Consider the following 12,802-nt stretch of genomic DNA (forward strand, 5'->3'; position numbering starts at 1 on the left):
TTCGGAGCCGCAGTTCTTTGGGCATTAGGCAGTGTTACCACCTGCGGTCCCAACTCAGCTCCTCACCTGAGGGCCTGCCTTTGCCACCGACTGCTACGGGCTTAGCTGGCAATTTCGCGACTTTGACACTTCCAAAACACGAAAATAAACGTTCTGAAGTTTGACACCTATGTTGCATTATCCTGCATTATTGGTGTGCCCTCTGGAGTCTTCATGTCTCGGCCATGTCGCAATTCGCTCGTGGCACTGCGAGGTGCGGCTGTCCCGGGGACTGCTCCCCGCGGGCTGCTCCCACGGGAGGCGTCTGAGGGCAGGGCTCGTGCGGAGCAGCGCAGCGAGAGCAGTGCCCGCGCTGCCACTCCCGCACATTCCCTGACGCCCATTCCCTCGGCTCCAGCCGCTCCGGGAACGCGGCACAGCGCACTGCCCGCGGCGGGGGGGGGCGGGTGGAACGCACCAACCCTCCCAGAACTGGGGGGGGGGGGGGGGGGGAGGGGGCACGGCCGCGCGGTTCCCACGGCAGCCCCCGGTGGGCGGGGCAGCGGTGATGGGCAGGGCAAGGAGCCAATGGGAGAGACCGGCGGGGCGGGGCAGCGGTGATGGGCAGGGCAAGAAGCCAATGGGAGAGACCGGCGGGGCGGGGCAGCCGGAAGCGGCGCCGGGCGGAAGCGCCGCTGGGGCGTGAGCGGGGCAGGGCTGTGTTGGGCTGGGCTGGGAGCGCCGGGGCGGGACGGGGCCGAGCCGGGATACGGAACGCGGCCGGGATACGGAGCCGAGCCACGGAGCCGAGGCAGGGAGCTGAGGCGGCGGCCCCGCCGGTGATGCGCACTCCGCAGGGGCTGCCGGCCCGCTGAGGTCGGTGCGAGGAGCGCTGGCGGCGCCGCCGCCGCGGCCATGCCGTGCACCTGCGGGAATTGGCGGCGATGGATCCGGCCGCTCGTGGTGCTGCTCTACATCGTGGGGCTGCTGGTGGTGGTGCCGCTGTGCGTGTGGGAGCTGCAGAAGCTGGAGGTGAGGGGCGCGGCCGGGGGCGCTCCGCCGGGGCCGCTGACAGCGGGCTCGGGCCCGGGCAGCGGTGCGGCGGGGAAATGTGTGTACTCATCAGTGTATAAAAGTATCGAAATCACGGGTGGATGGAGCCAGGCTCTGCGAGATGGTGCTGAGCGATAGGACAAGAGGCAATGGGCAGAAACTGATGCACAGGAAGTTCCACCTGAAGCCAAGGAAGAACTTCTTTACTGTGCAGTGATCACGCACTGGAACAGAGTTTCCCCTGCTGAATATATTCAAGAACAATCTGGACACAATCCTGTGCCATGTGCTCTGGGATGACTCTACTTGAGCAAGGAGGTTGGACCAGATGACCCACTGTGGTCCCCTCCAACCTGTCCCATTCCATAAAGGAGAGGCTGAAGAAGCGCCATGGTGCTGCTGGACACATTTGTCCTGCTGCTCAAGTCCTAATGAACTTCAGAGGATCAGGGCAGTGTTTCTTTCCCCTTCTGTTTCCATAATAGTTGGTGTTTGAACAGTTGGTACAATTCTGAAGAAATTAGCGCCAGCCAGGAGTCACAGAGTGACAGAATGTGTCAGGTGGGAGGGGACCACGGTGGGTCATCTGGTCCAGCCTCCCTGCTCAAGCAGGGTCATCCCAGAAAAGAACATGGCACAGGATTGTGTCCAGACTGTTCTTGAATTATCTCCAGCAGGGGAGACTCCACACCGTCGCTGAACAATCTGTTTCAGTGCGTGCTCCTGCACAGTAAAGAAGTTCTTCATGGTCAAGTGAAACTTCCTGGGCATCAGTTTCTGCCCATTGCCTCTTGTCCTGTTGCAGGGCAGCAACAGGAAGAGTCTGGCTCTCTCCATAAGTTCATCCCAGAACTTAGATTTTGAACCTTAGTACTAATGCTGGCATTCATAAAGGTATTTCTGTCTGTTTTGGGAGATTTTAGTAGAGCATCTCCATTGATAGAGAAGCTCCTCTTTCATGCTGGTGGTACCGTAACTGTTGTGTGTGAATCACTCACGCATATGATCACATTGCTTCTCTAACAAGTAAAATTTTAAACTTAAAATATACGTACTGTTCAATGTGATGCAGGTCTGTGCCCCTGGAGGTAGGCTTTTTCAGGGTATAATTTGCAGGGCTTAATGACAGTGAGAGCTGTCTTGAATGTGTTTAAAATGTTCAGGTTTGAATTCCTGTTCTGATGCATAGTGCATGTTCAGCATAACAGATGTTTATATCCTAGTTTATACCAAGTCTGACACTTGTAGCGAAATTGATCAGAAGTAAAACTAGAAAACAACAGGAGACGTGGGATGTTGATGTAAAGTAGGAGATCAGAGAAAAGATTCTTATCAAAGGAAGCCGAGAAGAGTCTCCTATGTTTCTCAGGTTTTGGTACTTGGGAATATTAGTTGTTTTTCAGAGAGCTTTGATTTAAAATTTCAACCCTGTCTTTTAGCAGACATCGTGGTTTTATGTATCTACATGCATATCTTATTTCAGTTTGTTAAATGAGAACTAATTGGTTACTATTTGGAACTTGATTTTAAAGCTAAAAAGTCTTTAAATCCACAGGTTTTCAGAAACTTTATAATGCAGCACTGAATCAAAACAAGTTCCATACGTAAAGCAAGGAATCTGTTGTGGGCTTCAGTAAATTAACTACTGGGCATTACTCTGTTTTTGTGGAATGTTTTGTATACTTGTAAACACTTGAAAGTATTAAGACTGAAACTTTGATCTTTCAAGGTTGGAATTCATACCAAGGCATGGTTTATCGCTGGGATATTTCTGCTAATGACTATACCAATATCCCTCTGGGGGATACTACAACACTTAGTCCACTATACTCAACCTGAATTACAGAAACCAATAATAAGGTAATATTGCACGTTTTACCTATGCTACAAATATTGGATTTAATTCAGAATTAAAATGCTTTTAGTAATGGAAAATGTTCTTTTGTTGTTTTAACAGGATTCTGTGGATGGTGCCGATTTACAGTTTAGACAGTGTAAGTGTTCTCTTATTGTTACGAGCTCAATCAGATTCTCTTTGTTGTGGGAGTGAGGGAAAACAGTGTCATGGCAGAAACTGTACTGCATGGAGAGGGGTAGCCCTAGAAAGTTCTGGGCATTCCTGTTTATGGACTATGTCAGAAGCATCGTTCTAGTCATACCACATTCTTCTGGAGATTTGGGGTTACTTTTGATAACCTTTCTTAGCCCTGTCCTTGAGTATCCTTTATGATGGATGTGGAAGCGGGTATGACAGGGGCCTGCTTTTGCCCCTTCCATCTTAACAGTAGAAATGGAAACTGGACTAATCAAAAAACTGCCTCAAAATTCAGTGCTGTACTTTCCTTACCCAAGTTAGGCTTACTGCTAGAATTCTTTCCCGAGGTATGCTTACTGCTGTAATGATTCCTTTTTGTTTCAGGGGACAGAGGGTAATATCCTTTGCACAGTATGAGAGCATTGTGTAATCAGACACTGAGAGCTCTGACAGTTGATCCATAGCCACAGTTTCACTAAAAATAAGAAAATCCGTTTTTGGTCTGAAACTCAAGAGAATTGGCTACTACAGGTGGAATCTGCAGTTCTGTGTGTGTTTTTAGAGAAGGTTATTTTGTAGCTGTAGCACTGCTCTGCCCTTAGCCCAATGCTCGCAGCCCAGTTTGATCAGTGCCTGCTGGCTCAAGAGCTTGCTGAACCAGTGTTGTCGTTGGAATCCCTTTTGTCTTTCTCTCACGTAACCTTTTGTGTACCTCTCTTCTTGCAGTGGATAGCTTTGAAATACCCCAAGATTGCAATATATGTGGATACGTGTCGAGAATGCTATGAAGCTTATGTCATCTATAACTTTATGGTCTTTCTTTCAAATTACTTAACCAACCGGTACCCAAACCTCGTGTTAATAATAGAAGCGAAAGATCAGCAGAGGCATCTGCCCCCTCTCTGTTGCTGTCCGTCGTGGGCTATGGGAGAGTGAGTATATGATGACATCCTCAAGCTTTAGCCTGTGTAGGCAGACCTAAACGTTTTGTTTTCATGTTTAGCAGCATTATTTTTGCTGCTTGATGGAGTCAATTGATGGTTTCTATGTGTTTGATCAGCTGTGAACCTCTGCTGAAAGCAGCTGTGGAGGAGTGACAATCGAGCCATAAAACATCCTGTGAATGGGACTTAGTAACTAACGTGCATTGATTGACTCAGGGCATGCCGAAGGAAACTTTTTTATTTTTGAAGAATATTTTAAAAAGGTCTCTTGGAATCTGCTTCTTTTGCTATCATAAAATATTTGCCAGAAACCTCATGTGGAATTGGGAGTAAACCAGGTGACCTGTTGTTTTTACTTCAGGTGAAGAGTGAAAAGCCTTATGCACCTAAACTGTTTGTTTCTGAATGCTTAAACTGATAAAATCTCTCTCTCTCTCTTAGGAGATTTTGATAAAGCTGTTTGGGATGAGAGGAGGGTGGGCTTCAATGGTCACAGTTTCTTATGGTGCTATAGCAGGCCAAGAGCTTTGGTTCTCTTAAGTGTTTAGGGCAATTATGATTTTTAAGTCTTTTACCTTTAGATTCAAAGTTTTTCTTAAATCTTCAAACACACAAAAAAATTGCATTCTCTTTGTTTAGCTCAGCCAGAAGCTTTTCATGGATAAAATAAGTGAATCATTGAGTATTTCCTGTAATGTGTCTGTAAAAATCCAGCTGTTTTGTGTATTTTGTTTATACACACCGTATACTGTAACATCTGAAGTCCTGGATGCAGAAGCTGAAATTATCATAAAGTTAAAATTTACCTGAGTAAATCTACTGAGAATAGTGAATTGTATTTAAATCCTTGTACAATGAATTTTGTGTTTCTCTTTCAGAGTTTTATTATTTAGATGTAAGCTTGGTGTTTTGCAGTACACTGTTGTCAGACCATTTACTACCATTATTGCTTTGTAAGTACTGATAAATAATTAATATTGATCTTCAGGATAGGATTCTGAGTTACACTGGAAAGAATTTTCATGCCCTTTGTATTGGATCAAGGCAGTTTGAAAGCAGACTTGTGTTACATGCTAAATGGGTCCCAACAATTTGAATCAACCTATGATTTCTTTATGACTCCTCTATAGCAAATGACTATTTGCAGAATTGAAATCATAAATACTTAATGCTAGCTTCTGTAATCAGTGGGATAGAATGTGAGGTACTGTTGGGGCAGGAAACACATTTTTGTGATCTCTTAATTTTTAGATATTTTTCCTCCTTCTTTTTTCATTGACTTCAACAACTAAGTATTTTTAAAGGCAGGCTTCCTGTAACTTCTAAAATTTTTTTAAATTTTGCATGTGACAAGCTTGTCTGTGTGCCTTCATATCATACAGCCTGTGTTTGTGAAGGAACAGCAGGCAGTCATGCACAATGATGCTGAAAGCTTAATTTCATGAGCTTTGCAGTGGTGGTCATTACTGTTAATTCTGTGGGACTGTGCAAAAAGTTGCTACTCACAATGAATATCCACAAAAATATTTCTGTATTTTATATTTATAAATATATATATATATATATGCTGTTGGAAACTGATTTTTGTGCAGGCCCCCAGTGCCCATATTTGAGTACCAGAAGAGGTTTTGAATTCTAAGGGTTGATTGATATAGTGAAGATGTAGCACTTGAGGGAAGTGATCTGTTGCTCCATAGTGAGTAATTCTAAAAATTCTTCCAGAATTTGTGAACTAGTGGGAGTGTATGATGAAGGAAACTTCAGCTTCAACAATGCATGGACTTACCTGGTTATACTTAACAACATGTCACAGCTCGTGAGTATCAGGAGTACATCTTTCTGCTCTTTGAATTCATCAGCATTATGTGAATTGTTGGCAGTGATTGTGTTAATGTCTAGTAATTCTTACAGGTAGAATATTTTTCCATGGTAAGTCAAAATTGCTGTCTGTTAAATGTTATGTATGAAAAACACCGGAAAACCAGATAATCTAAAACTTTTATTCTTTTTACTATGAAGCTCCTTAAAGCAAGCACCTCTCTACCCCAGATTATTTGATGGGTGAGGTGGTGTGGCCCAGGCATTAGAACTTAGGACTTGCCCCTTTCTGGTAACAGGTGACTCCACTTGCCCCTGCAGCTTCCTCCCAACACTCATACAAAGAATCAGTATGTTAAAAAATCTCTCTTAAAAATGGTGATAACATTCACAGGCAACAATGAAAATGGTCTGTGTAGTGCTGACTCTGGCCTGCCCAACACCTTCTCTTGTTGGGTCACCTGTCAGATATTGTCAGGGTAAGATGTCAACCCCTAAAATTGAGAGTTTTGTTCTGGAGTCCATGGATTGCTTTTACTTGGCAACAGCAGTGGCAGTCAGAACAGCGTGACAACTGGGATCATGTGGAAATTCTGTCCTCCTCTTACTGCCACCCCTGTGTTTGATGGGTGACTGTCACAGGAGGAACTGTAAGTGCTTTCTGCTGTGACAACAGTCCCAGCAGCAGCATGAACTTCTGTGTCCTGGTTGAAATGATTGGAATTTCAGGAATTAAAAAAAAAAAGAAAGTGCTTTTAAACAGAAAGGAAAAGGTTACATCAAACCAAAGTCTCTTTAAAAAAACCCCAAACAAACCACAGCATTTTAAGGTTGTATCATACTATGATATGTATTTTAACTGTAGAGATGGTGTAACACAACTCCCTCACAAAATAAATAAGGATTTGAAAGCTTTCATTAATTTTCTTTTCCTTGTCAGTTTGCCATGTATTGTCTGGTGCTGTTTTATAAAGTGCTGCGTGAGGAGCTGAACCCTATCCAGCCTGTTGGCAAGTTCCTTTGTGTGAAGATGGTAGTTTTTGTTTCTTTCTGGTAAGTGGATTTTTGACTCGTTCCTTCTTGCTCTCAGAGCAGATAGTAAAAGAGCTAAAAAGGCCAGATTTGATGAGGTTAGAGCCCCTAAAACACCTACCTGTAATCTTAGTGAGCTGCAGTGAGGGGAAGAGTATACTAATATGTTGGAGAGAGCAGTCTTGTTCACTTAAGATTAGACTTGCTCTTTTGTAGTGTGATTCTCAAGAACATAACTTACTTTAGAATCTTCACTTGCAGTTATTTCAAAATTATTTTTTGTTCCTTTTGAATGAAAAAAAAAATACTTTTTCAAAATAAGTTACTGTAAGTTAAATAACAATTCCTGTTTGAGCTTTGCTCACACTTAGCTGCTAATGAGGGAGTGTATTTGACTGTCAGAGCATTAATCTCTGAGCTACAACATCATCCTGAAAGAGAAGCAACTTGTTCTAATGACTGACTGGAACAACAAACTCTCCTTTGGTTCTCTATTCATTCTGTTGGTATTTAGGGTCAGGGATGAATGACATCTCCTGTTAAGGTTGTTTCCTCCTCTTAAAATCTAAGTATATAAACAGAAAAGGTTTTTTTTTAAGATTCTTCCTACGTATATATGTGACCAGATTTGCTTGCAGATTTTTGGCGCTACTGTTACAATTCTAATACAAATACTTCTTGTAATAAATTCTCTTTATAGGCAGGCTGTGCTCATTGCATTGCTGGTGAAAGTTGGTGTTATTTCTGAGAAACACACCTGGGACTGGCAAAGTGTGGAAGCTGTGGCTACAGGCTTACAGGTAGGAGCAGATGGTTGTTTCTGGGGAGGAATTGTTATAAGTAAGATGACACAGCTGATCTCAAGGAAACACCATCACACTCACTGTAATTAACACAGGCTTGATTAGTAATGATTTAGTCTAAGCTGGGATAAGTTTCAGCCAACGAGCCCATGTGAGTTTTATGCTCAATACTTCTATATCCATGTATTTGGCAGAAGGAGTGTACCCCAGTGAAATATTTCTGGATAGCCTTGCATTTCTTCTTGCAGGTATTCATTGTAGAACTGCTGCTTGTCAAATTATCTGTTTAAGTCAAGTCCTGTGTGCATGGCTCTCTGAAAGCTGCCAAGAATATCCTGTTGGAAAAGTAGCTGATGTCAGCATCCCAGGGCAATTGCAGCCTTTCAGTTGTAGAGGAAACCCAGAACTATTTTTCTGCACTTATGAAGGATTAAGTCAGTGTCTCTGTCATTGCAGGATTTTATCATTTGTGTGGAGATGTTTCTGGCTGCTATTGCACATCACTACAGTTTTTCCTATAAACCTTATGTTCAAGAAGCTGAAGAGGGCTCATGCTTTGACTCCTTCCTTGCAATGTGGGATATTTCTGATCTAAGGGCAGATATCTCCGAACAGGTTCGAAATGTGGGTAAGTAAAAGCCAAGATCTGCAATTCCAGCTTCATGTCACACCACTGCCCACCTCCACAGTAACCCGGAGAGAACATTCTATTACCAAATCAGTGGCAGCTGCATCCCTAGAGGATTTCATGGTTTAGCTGGCACTTTTTTGTCCTTGTAGGACAAGAAAGAAAGGTGAGAGACTAAATATTTCAGAAGGCTAGTAGCATAGAAAAAAGGCTTTATTGTCTAATCCTTACAACCTTCTATAAGGTGTTCCAACACAGATTTAATGTGATTGGGGACTAGGAACTACACCCCTCTAATTCCATTGGTGAAACTAGAGAAAGCAAAACACCACCTGGAGAAAGATTGTTTTGAGAAAGGATAGTTGTTTTGCCAGGATTGTTTTGAGAAGAAGATTTCTTGAGAAATTTTTCCCTTGGGAAAAAGTTAGCAGCTGCTAGCAGGCTAAAATCTCAGACCCAGAAATATCAGGCCCACACTTTTTGCTTTCCAGAATTCCTGACTGATTTAGTCTGCTTTTTAATTTTTCTTTTAAAAAGAAAAGGTCAGGTGAGTAGAGGAATGTGCTTTGTTTTTCTCTTAAGTGGAAGGACATACTTTTCTTAATTGAAACTAACAATGCCCATGTAAAACGGATACAAAACAAAGACTCACAATTTAACATGACTGTTTTAGAGTTGATGTGTTCAGAGACTGGTGTTGGAAGGATTAAAAACCCTTTTCATTTCGCGTAATTCTAGGGAGGACAGTTTTGGGCCAGCCAAGGAAAATGTTTTTTGCTGAAGATCATGAACAAAATGAGCATACCAGTTTACTGTCTTCATCTACTCAAGACCCAATTTCTGATGCTTCTTCAATGCCATCTTCACCCATGGGTCACTATCAGGGGTTTGGACACACTGTGACCCCTCTCACAACACCGACCACAGCCCCTGCAGTCGATGGGATTTTTAACCCTTCTGCCAGTCAGGATGCTGAGGAATCACCTGAACTAGAGAACAACTTAGCAGAGAAAGCTTTGGATAAAAGTTAAACTCGCCTTTTCTTTGAATGTGTCAAGGAGTCATTACCTACCTTTCATATGTGTCCTGTTAACATGTACTATTAAGGATGAAAGTTGAAAAGCTTGGGAAGCTGCTGCATGGACAGGAAGAGGATATGGTATGGCTGTAACTGAAACCTGAATCCAGAATCTGTGATGGATGTGAGCATCTGTGAGTACCTCATGGATATGAAACACGCACACTGTAAAGGTTTCTGCATAAATTTAAGCATCATCTCCTTAAACTGCTAAATGCTTATCATCATATCAAAATTATACTGAATTTTGTGCAAAAGAAACATTTGAAAATCCTCTGCTCATAGAAAATTGAAGTGCAACTACTACTAGTAATGGGAAAGCCTCATTTCAAGAATGTAATTTAAGGGGAGCAGTAGCAAAACCTGTTTGTGTTAACTTTGCTTGTCTTAATGATGGTTAACTTCCGTACCCAATGCTGAATGGAGTGTGGGTGAAATGATAGCTTCTGTACAGATGCCACCTTCCTCCCATTCCTACATAGCTAAATGAAGTCCTTTCATGAAGATAGTTACTACCGAGCATTAGTAAAGAACCTCTACAAAGAAAACATTCCCTGCAGGCCTTGCTATCAAAGTCCATGCCCAGATCATACGGTTGGTGGATCTGTTGTCCTTGAGGCTCATAGTTTGTAAGTCTTTTATGTCTAAGAAGAGACAGCCAGGATGGTAAGTTTTGGATTGATACTTTACCTTGACTATTCTTTTCCCTATCCTTCTAAAATAAGGATAATGGTTACTACTTTAACACACATGGAGGGGGAATGAAGGATACTGAAAAGGAAGTAGAAAACAAAATGATTTCTTTATTTTGGGCTGCAATAAGTTCTTTAACGCTTAAGGGTTTTTTAAGCTGTTAAAGCAGGTTATCTTGTGTCTGTAGTAATTTGTGTTCTTAAATTTGTGTCTGTGTGCGAATTATGCTTCTAGTATAGCCTGGATTCAAATGTAATAGTTGTTTTTTCCCCCCAGAGAAGACCTTTGCTGAGGTAAAAGTATGTAGCTAGCCTAATACTGGAGTTACTAGGACTAGATTTCAGCCCAAGAAGCAGAACACTTGTATCAAAATGTTACTTTGCAAAAACTGACAATGTCAGAGAGGTAGTTTTTATCCCATTATCAGATTTTTACTAATATTGCATGTTTGCAATCTGACAAAAACAACCAAACCAGTAGAGCGCTACTTTTTAAATGACAAGATCTTAAGTTTCCTTTTCAGCATTGTTAGCATTTCCAGGATAGATGTTTAACTTCTGGCTGTCAGTAAATTCATCTTAAGTGCTTTCTTTGCAGTACTAGTGTGATGTAAATATTGCGCCTTACTCACTAGGCTGCATATTTTATAGCTGAGTATGTACTTGCTGTATCTGAAGTTAGTGAGAAAGCCAAAATCATGATTTTCAATTTGCCAACTCATTGCCTTTGTTGTAAATAAGCAATTAAAGATTTTATTTAAACTGTTCACCTTCTATCAATTTGATTTACTGCTACAGTACTTTAAGAGTGTGAATGACACGACTACAACTGTCCTCATTGGAAGGAGAGGATCTTAAGTAGAGGTGCTGCAAGAGTTTGTGCTTTCAGTATTTTCATGGCTTGTACTGTAAAGGGAATTCTTGTTTGGGCTCATGAAGAATCAGAATCTTCTAATCCATGCTTGATCCCAGGTATCACCTTCTGCATGTAAAAGCTTTGCTCTAAAAGGAAACAACTTGTACAGGTCCACAGTGCATGGGACCTCAGTGCCCGCTGCAGCCACTACCAGCAACAACTTGATTTCCTGCATGTATGCAGGTAAAAGGGGGCAAGGGTAGCACGAACATCCGAGGGAGCAGGGCTGCTGCAAGCGGAGTAGCTACTGTGCTCTAGCTCTTCAAAAGCCTCACTCTGAAGAATTTTTTTTAATACTTGAAGTTAATGTCTGTTCGGTGTAAAACTAAGGTTCAGAGGGGACCGTGATAAGAAAACAGCTATTTAAGTGTCTTAGTTACTTCTTTCAGAGTACTTCTTGAAAGCTACTAAGTTATTTTTATTCAGTCATTCTATTTGCACAATATAATATTCCTGCTTTTTTATTTGGTTTTTTTCTGGGAGAAAAAATATTTTTTTAATTCAATAGCTTATAGGATCATACCTTTCCCTAAAGACTGCTATTTAAAAAATAAATAGAAATCTTGCAATGATACCCTGGCTTTGGAAAACCACTACCACAGTATTCCACAGCATAACCTATCATGATTATATAAAAAGTTCATTTGCAAATAGTTCATTTTCCTCCTAACTGTATTTATTCCTCTGTTGTTTTATGCCAAATCTCCTCCAAGTTTTTTAATCACAAGTCTTAAGGATTGCTCTTGACTTCCTCAAGGACACTAGAATGTCTTTCATCTGTCTTGAAGGCATTTTGCTTTCATCTTAATTACTAAAAACTTAATAAATGCACCTAACACACTCTGTAAGGTTTTTGTTTTTAACAGAGGTCTTCTGCACAAGAAACCGAAACCCTTTCCTATAAAACTGCACTCTGGTGAAATCACCATGTACCTGCCAGGTTTAGTTGTGTCAGACTAACTTAAAATTTTATGGATCACGGTTTTATGTTTTGGGTTTAGCAAACACTGGTTCTTATGTAGTATCAAAAGCCTCTGTCTAATTCACTTCCATTTCATTATACATTGTACCCCTTGGATAATGGTATCCAGTTACTGTATGTTCAGAAAACATGACTTTGTGCCTCTGCTTTGGAAAAAAAATAAAATGGAGATGTTTCCTCCACCCTTCCAAAAGGAGCTTTATTACAGCAATTTATCAGGTGCAGCTTCAGCTGAGGCTGGGACAACCCCAGCTCTATCAGTCTCTGAAATTAAACTGAGCAAACTTGATAGAAATAAATAGAAATTGATAGATAGAAATAAGTTACACTATCTGAAATATCTGACCTAGTGAAGGGTATATAATGACTTCAGCAGGCCCAGAACTTCTAGAAAAATCATTTTTGGATGGCTCTTTACATAGGCTGCTGTTAAGGAAAGATGACAGAATTGCCTCTTCACTGAACAGACTGCACAGTAAAAAACAGCTTAGCTACAGAAAAATCTTGCTGACAGTCTTCCTCCTCTCTGCAGAGGCAGAATCAGTGCTGAGTTCAAAGCTTTTATTAGTCTTCCACTTGGATACAAATTTAATAGAAGGAACTGGTGACCTGCAGTAATAACAAGATGTAATGCTGTAGATGATAGTCAGGAGCACTGCAGTGACTGATGTATTTTATACAACTTTCTACAGACAAGTTAATGCCCATTGTATTCCCAGAAAAAATTCTCCGCGAGATCCTAAAAAGTTCAGCAGATTTACCTTCCATTATATAGCTTGAGTTACCCAAGAGCACTCCTTTACAGTGTTTTAGAATGCTCTGTGTGCAACACTGATTTGTGA

At 41.6% G+C, this 12,802-nt stretch overlaps 1 protein-coding gene across 1 annotated transcript; it reads left to right on the forward strand.

Annotated features, from left to right (window-relative positions):
- Window positions 1–785: 785 nt before the first annotated feature.
- TMEM184C (transmembrane protein 184C) lies at window positions 786–12,156 on the forward strand. Its single transcript, XM_040063889.2, has 10 exons — window positions 786–1,011; window positions 2,762–2,892; window positions 2,990–3,026; window positions 3,794–3,999; window positions 4,890–4,964; window positions 5,734–5,827; window positions 6,770–6,882; window positions 7,562–7,661; window positions 8,121–8,292; window positions 9,031–12,156. The coding sequence occupies exons 1-10, from the start codon at window positions 895–897 to the stop codon at window positions 9,321–9,323; spliced, it is 1,338 nt and encodes a 445-aa protein (XP_039919823.1). The 5' UTR covers window positions 786–894; the 3' UTR covers window positions 9,324–12,156.
- Window positions 12,157–12,802: the final 646 nt, after the last annotated feature.

The sequence above is a fragment of the Hirundo rustica genome, chromosome 5, assembly GCF_015227805.2.
Source record: "Hirundo rustica isolate bHirRus1 chromosome 5, bHirRus1.pri.v3, whole genome shotgun sequence".
In the NCBI taxonomy this organism is placed as follows: domain Eukaryota; kingdom Metazoa; phylum Chordata; class Aves; order Passeriformes; family Hirundinidae; genus Hirundo; species Hirundo rustica.

What these genes read in the sequence shown, in the direction of transcription:
- TMEM184C (XM_040063889.2), top strand. Translation starts at nt 895, where the DNA reads ATGCCGTGCACCTGCGGGAATTGGCGGCGATGGATCCGGCCGCTCGTG. An exon ending in CCGTCGTGGGCTATGGGAGA is followed by an intron (nt 4,000 to 4,889) that starts GTGAGTATATGA and finishes TTTCTCTTTCAG; the next exon opens with AGTTTTATTATTTAGATGTA. An exon ending in GTAGTTTTTGTTTCTTTCTG is followed by an intron (nt 6,883 to 7,561) that starts GTAAGTGGATTT and finishes TTCTCTTTATAG; the next exon opens with GCAGGCTGTGCTCATTGCAT.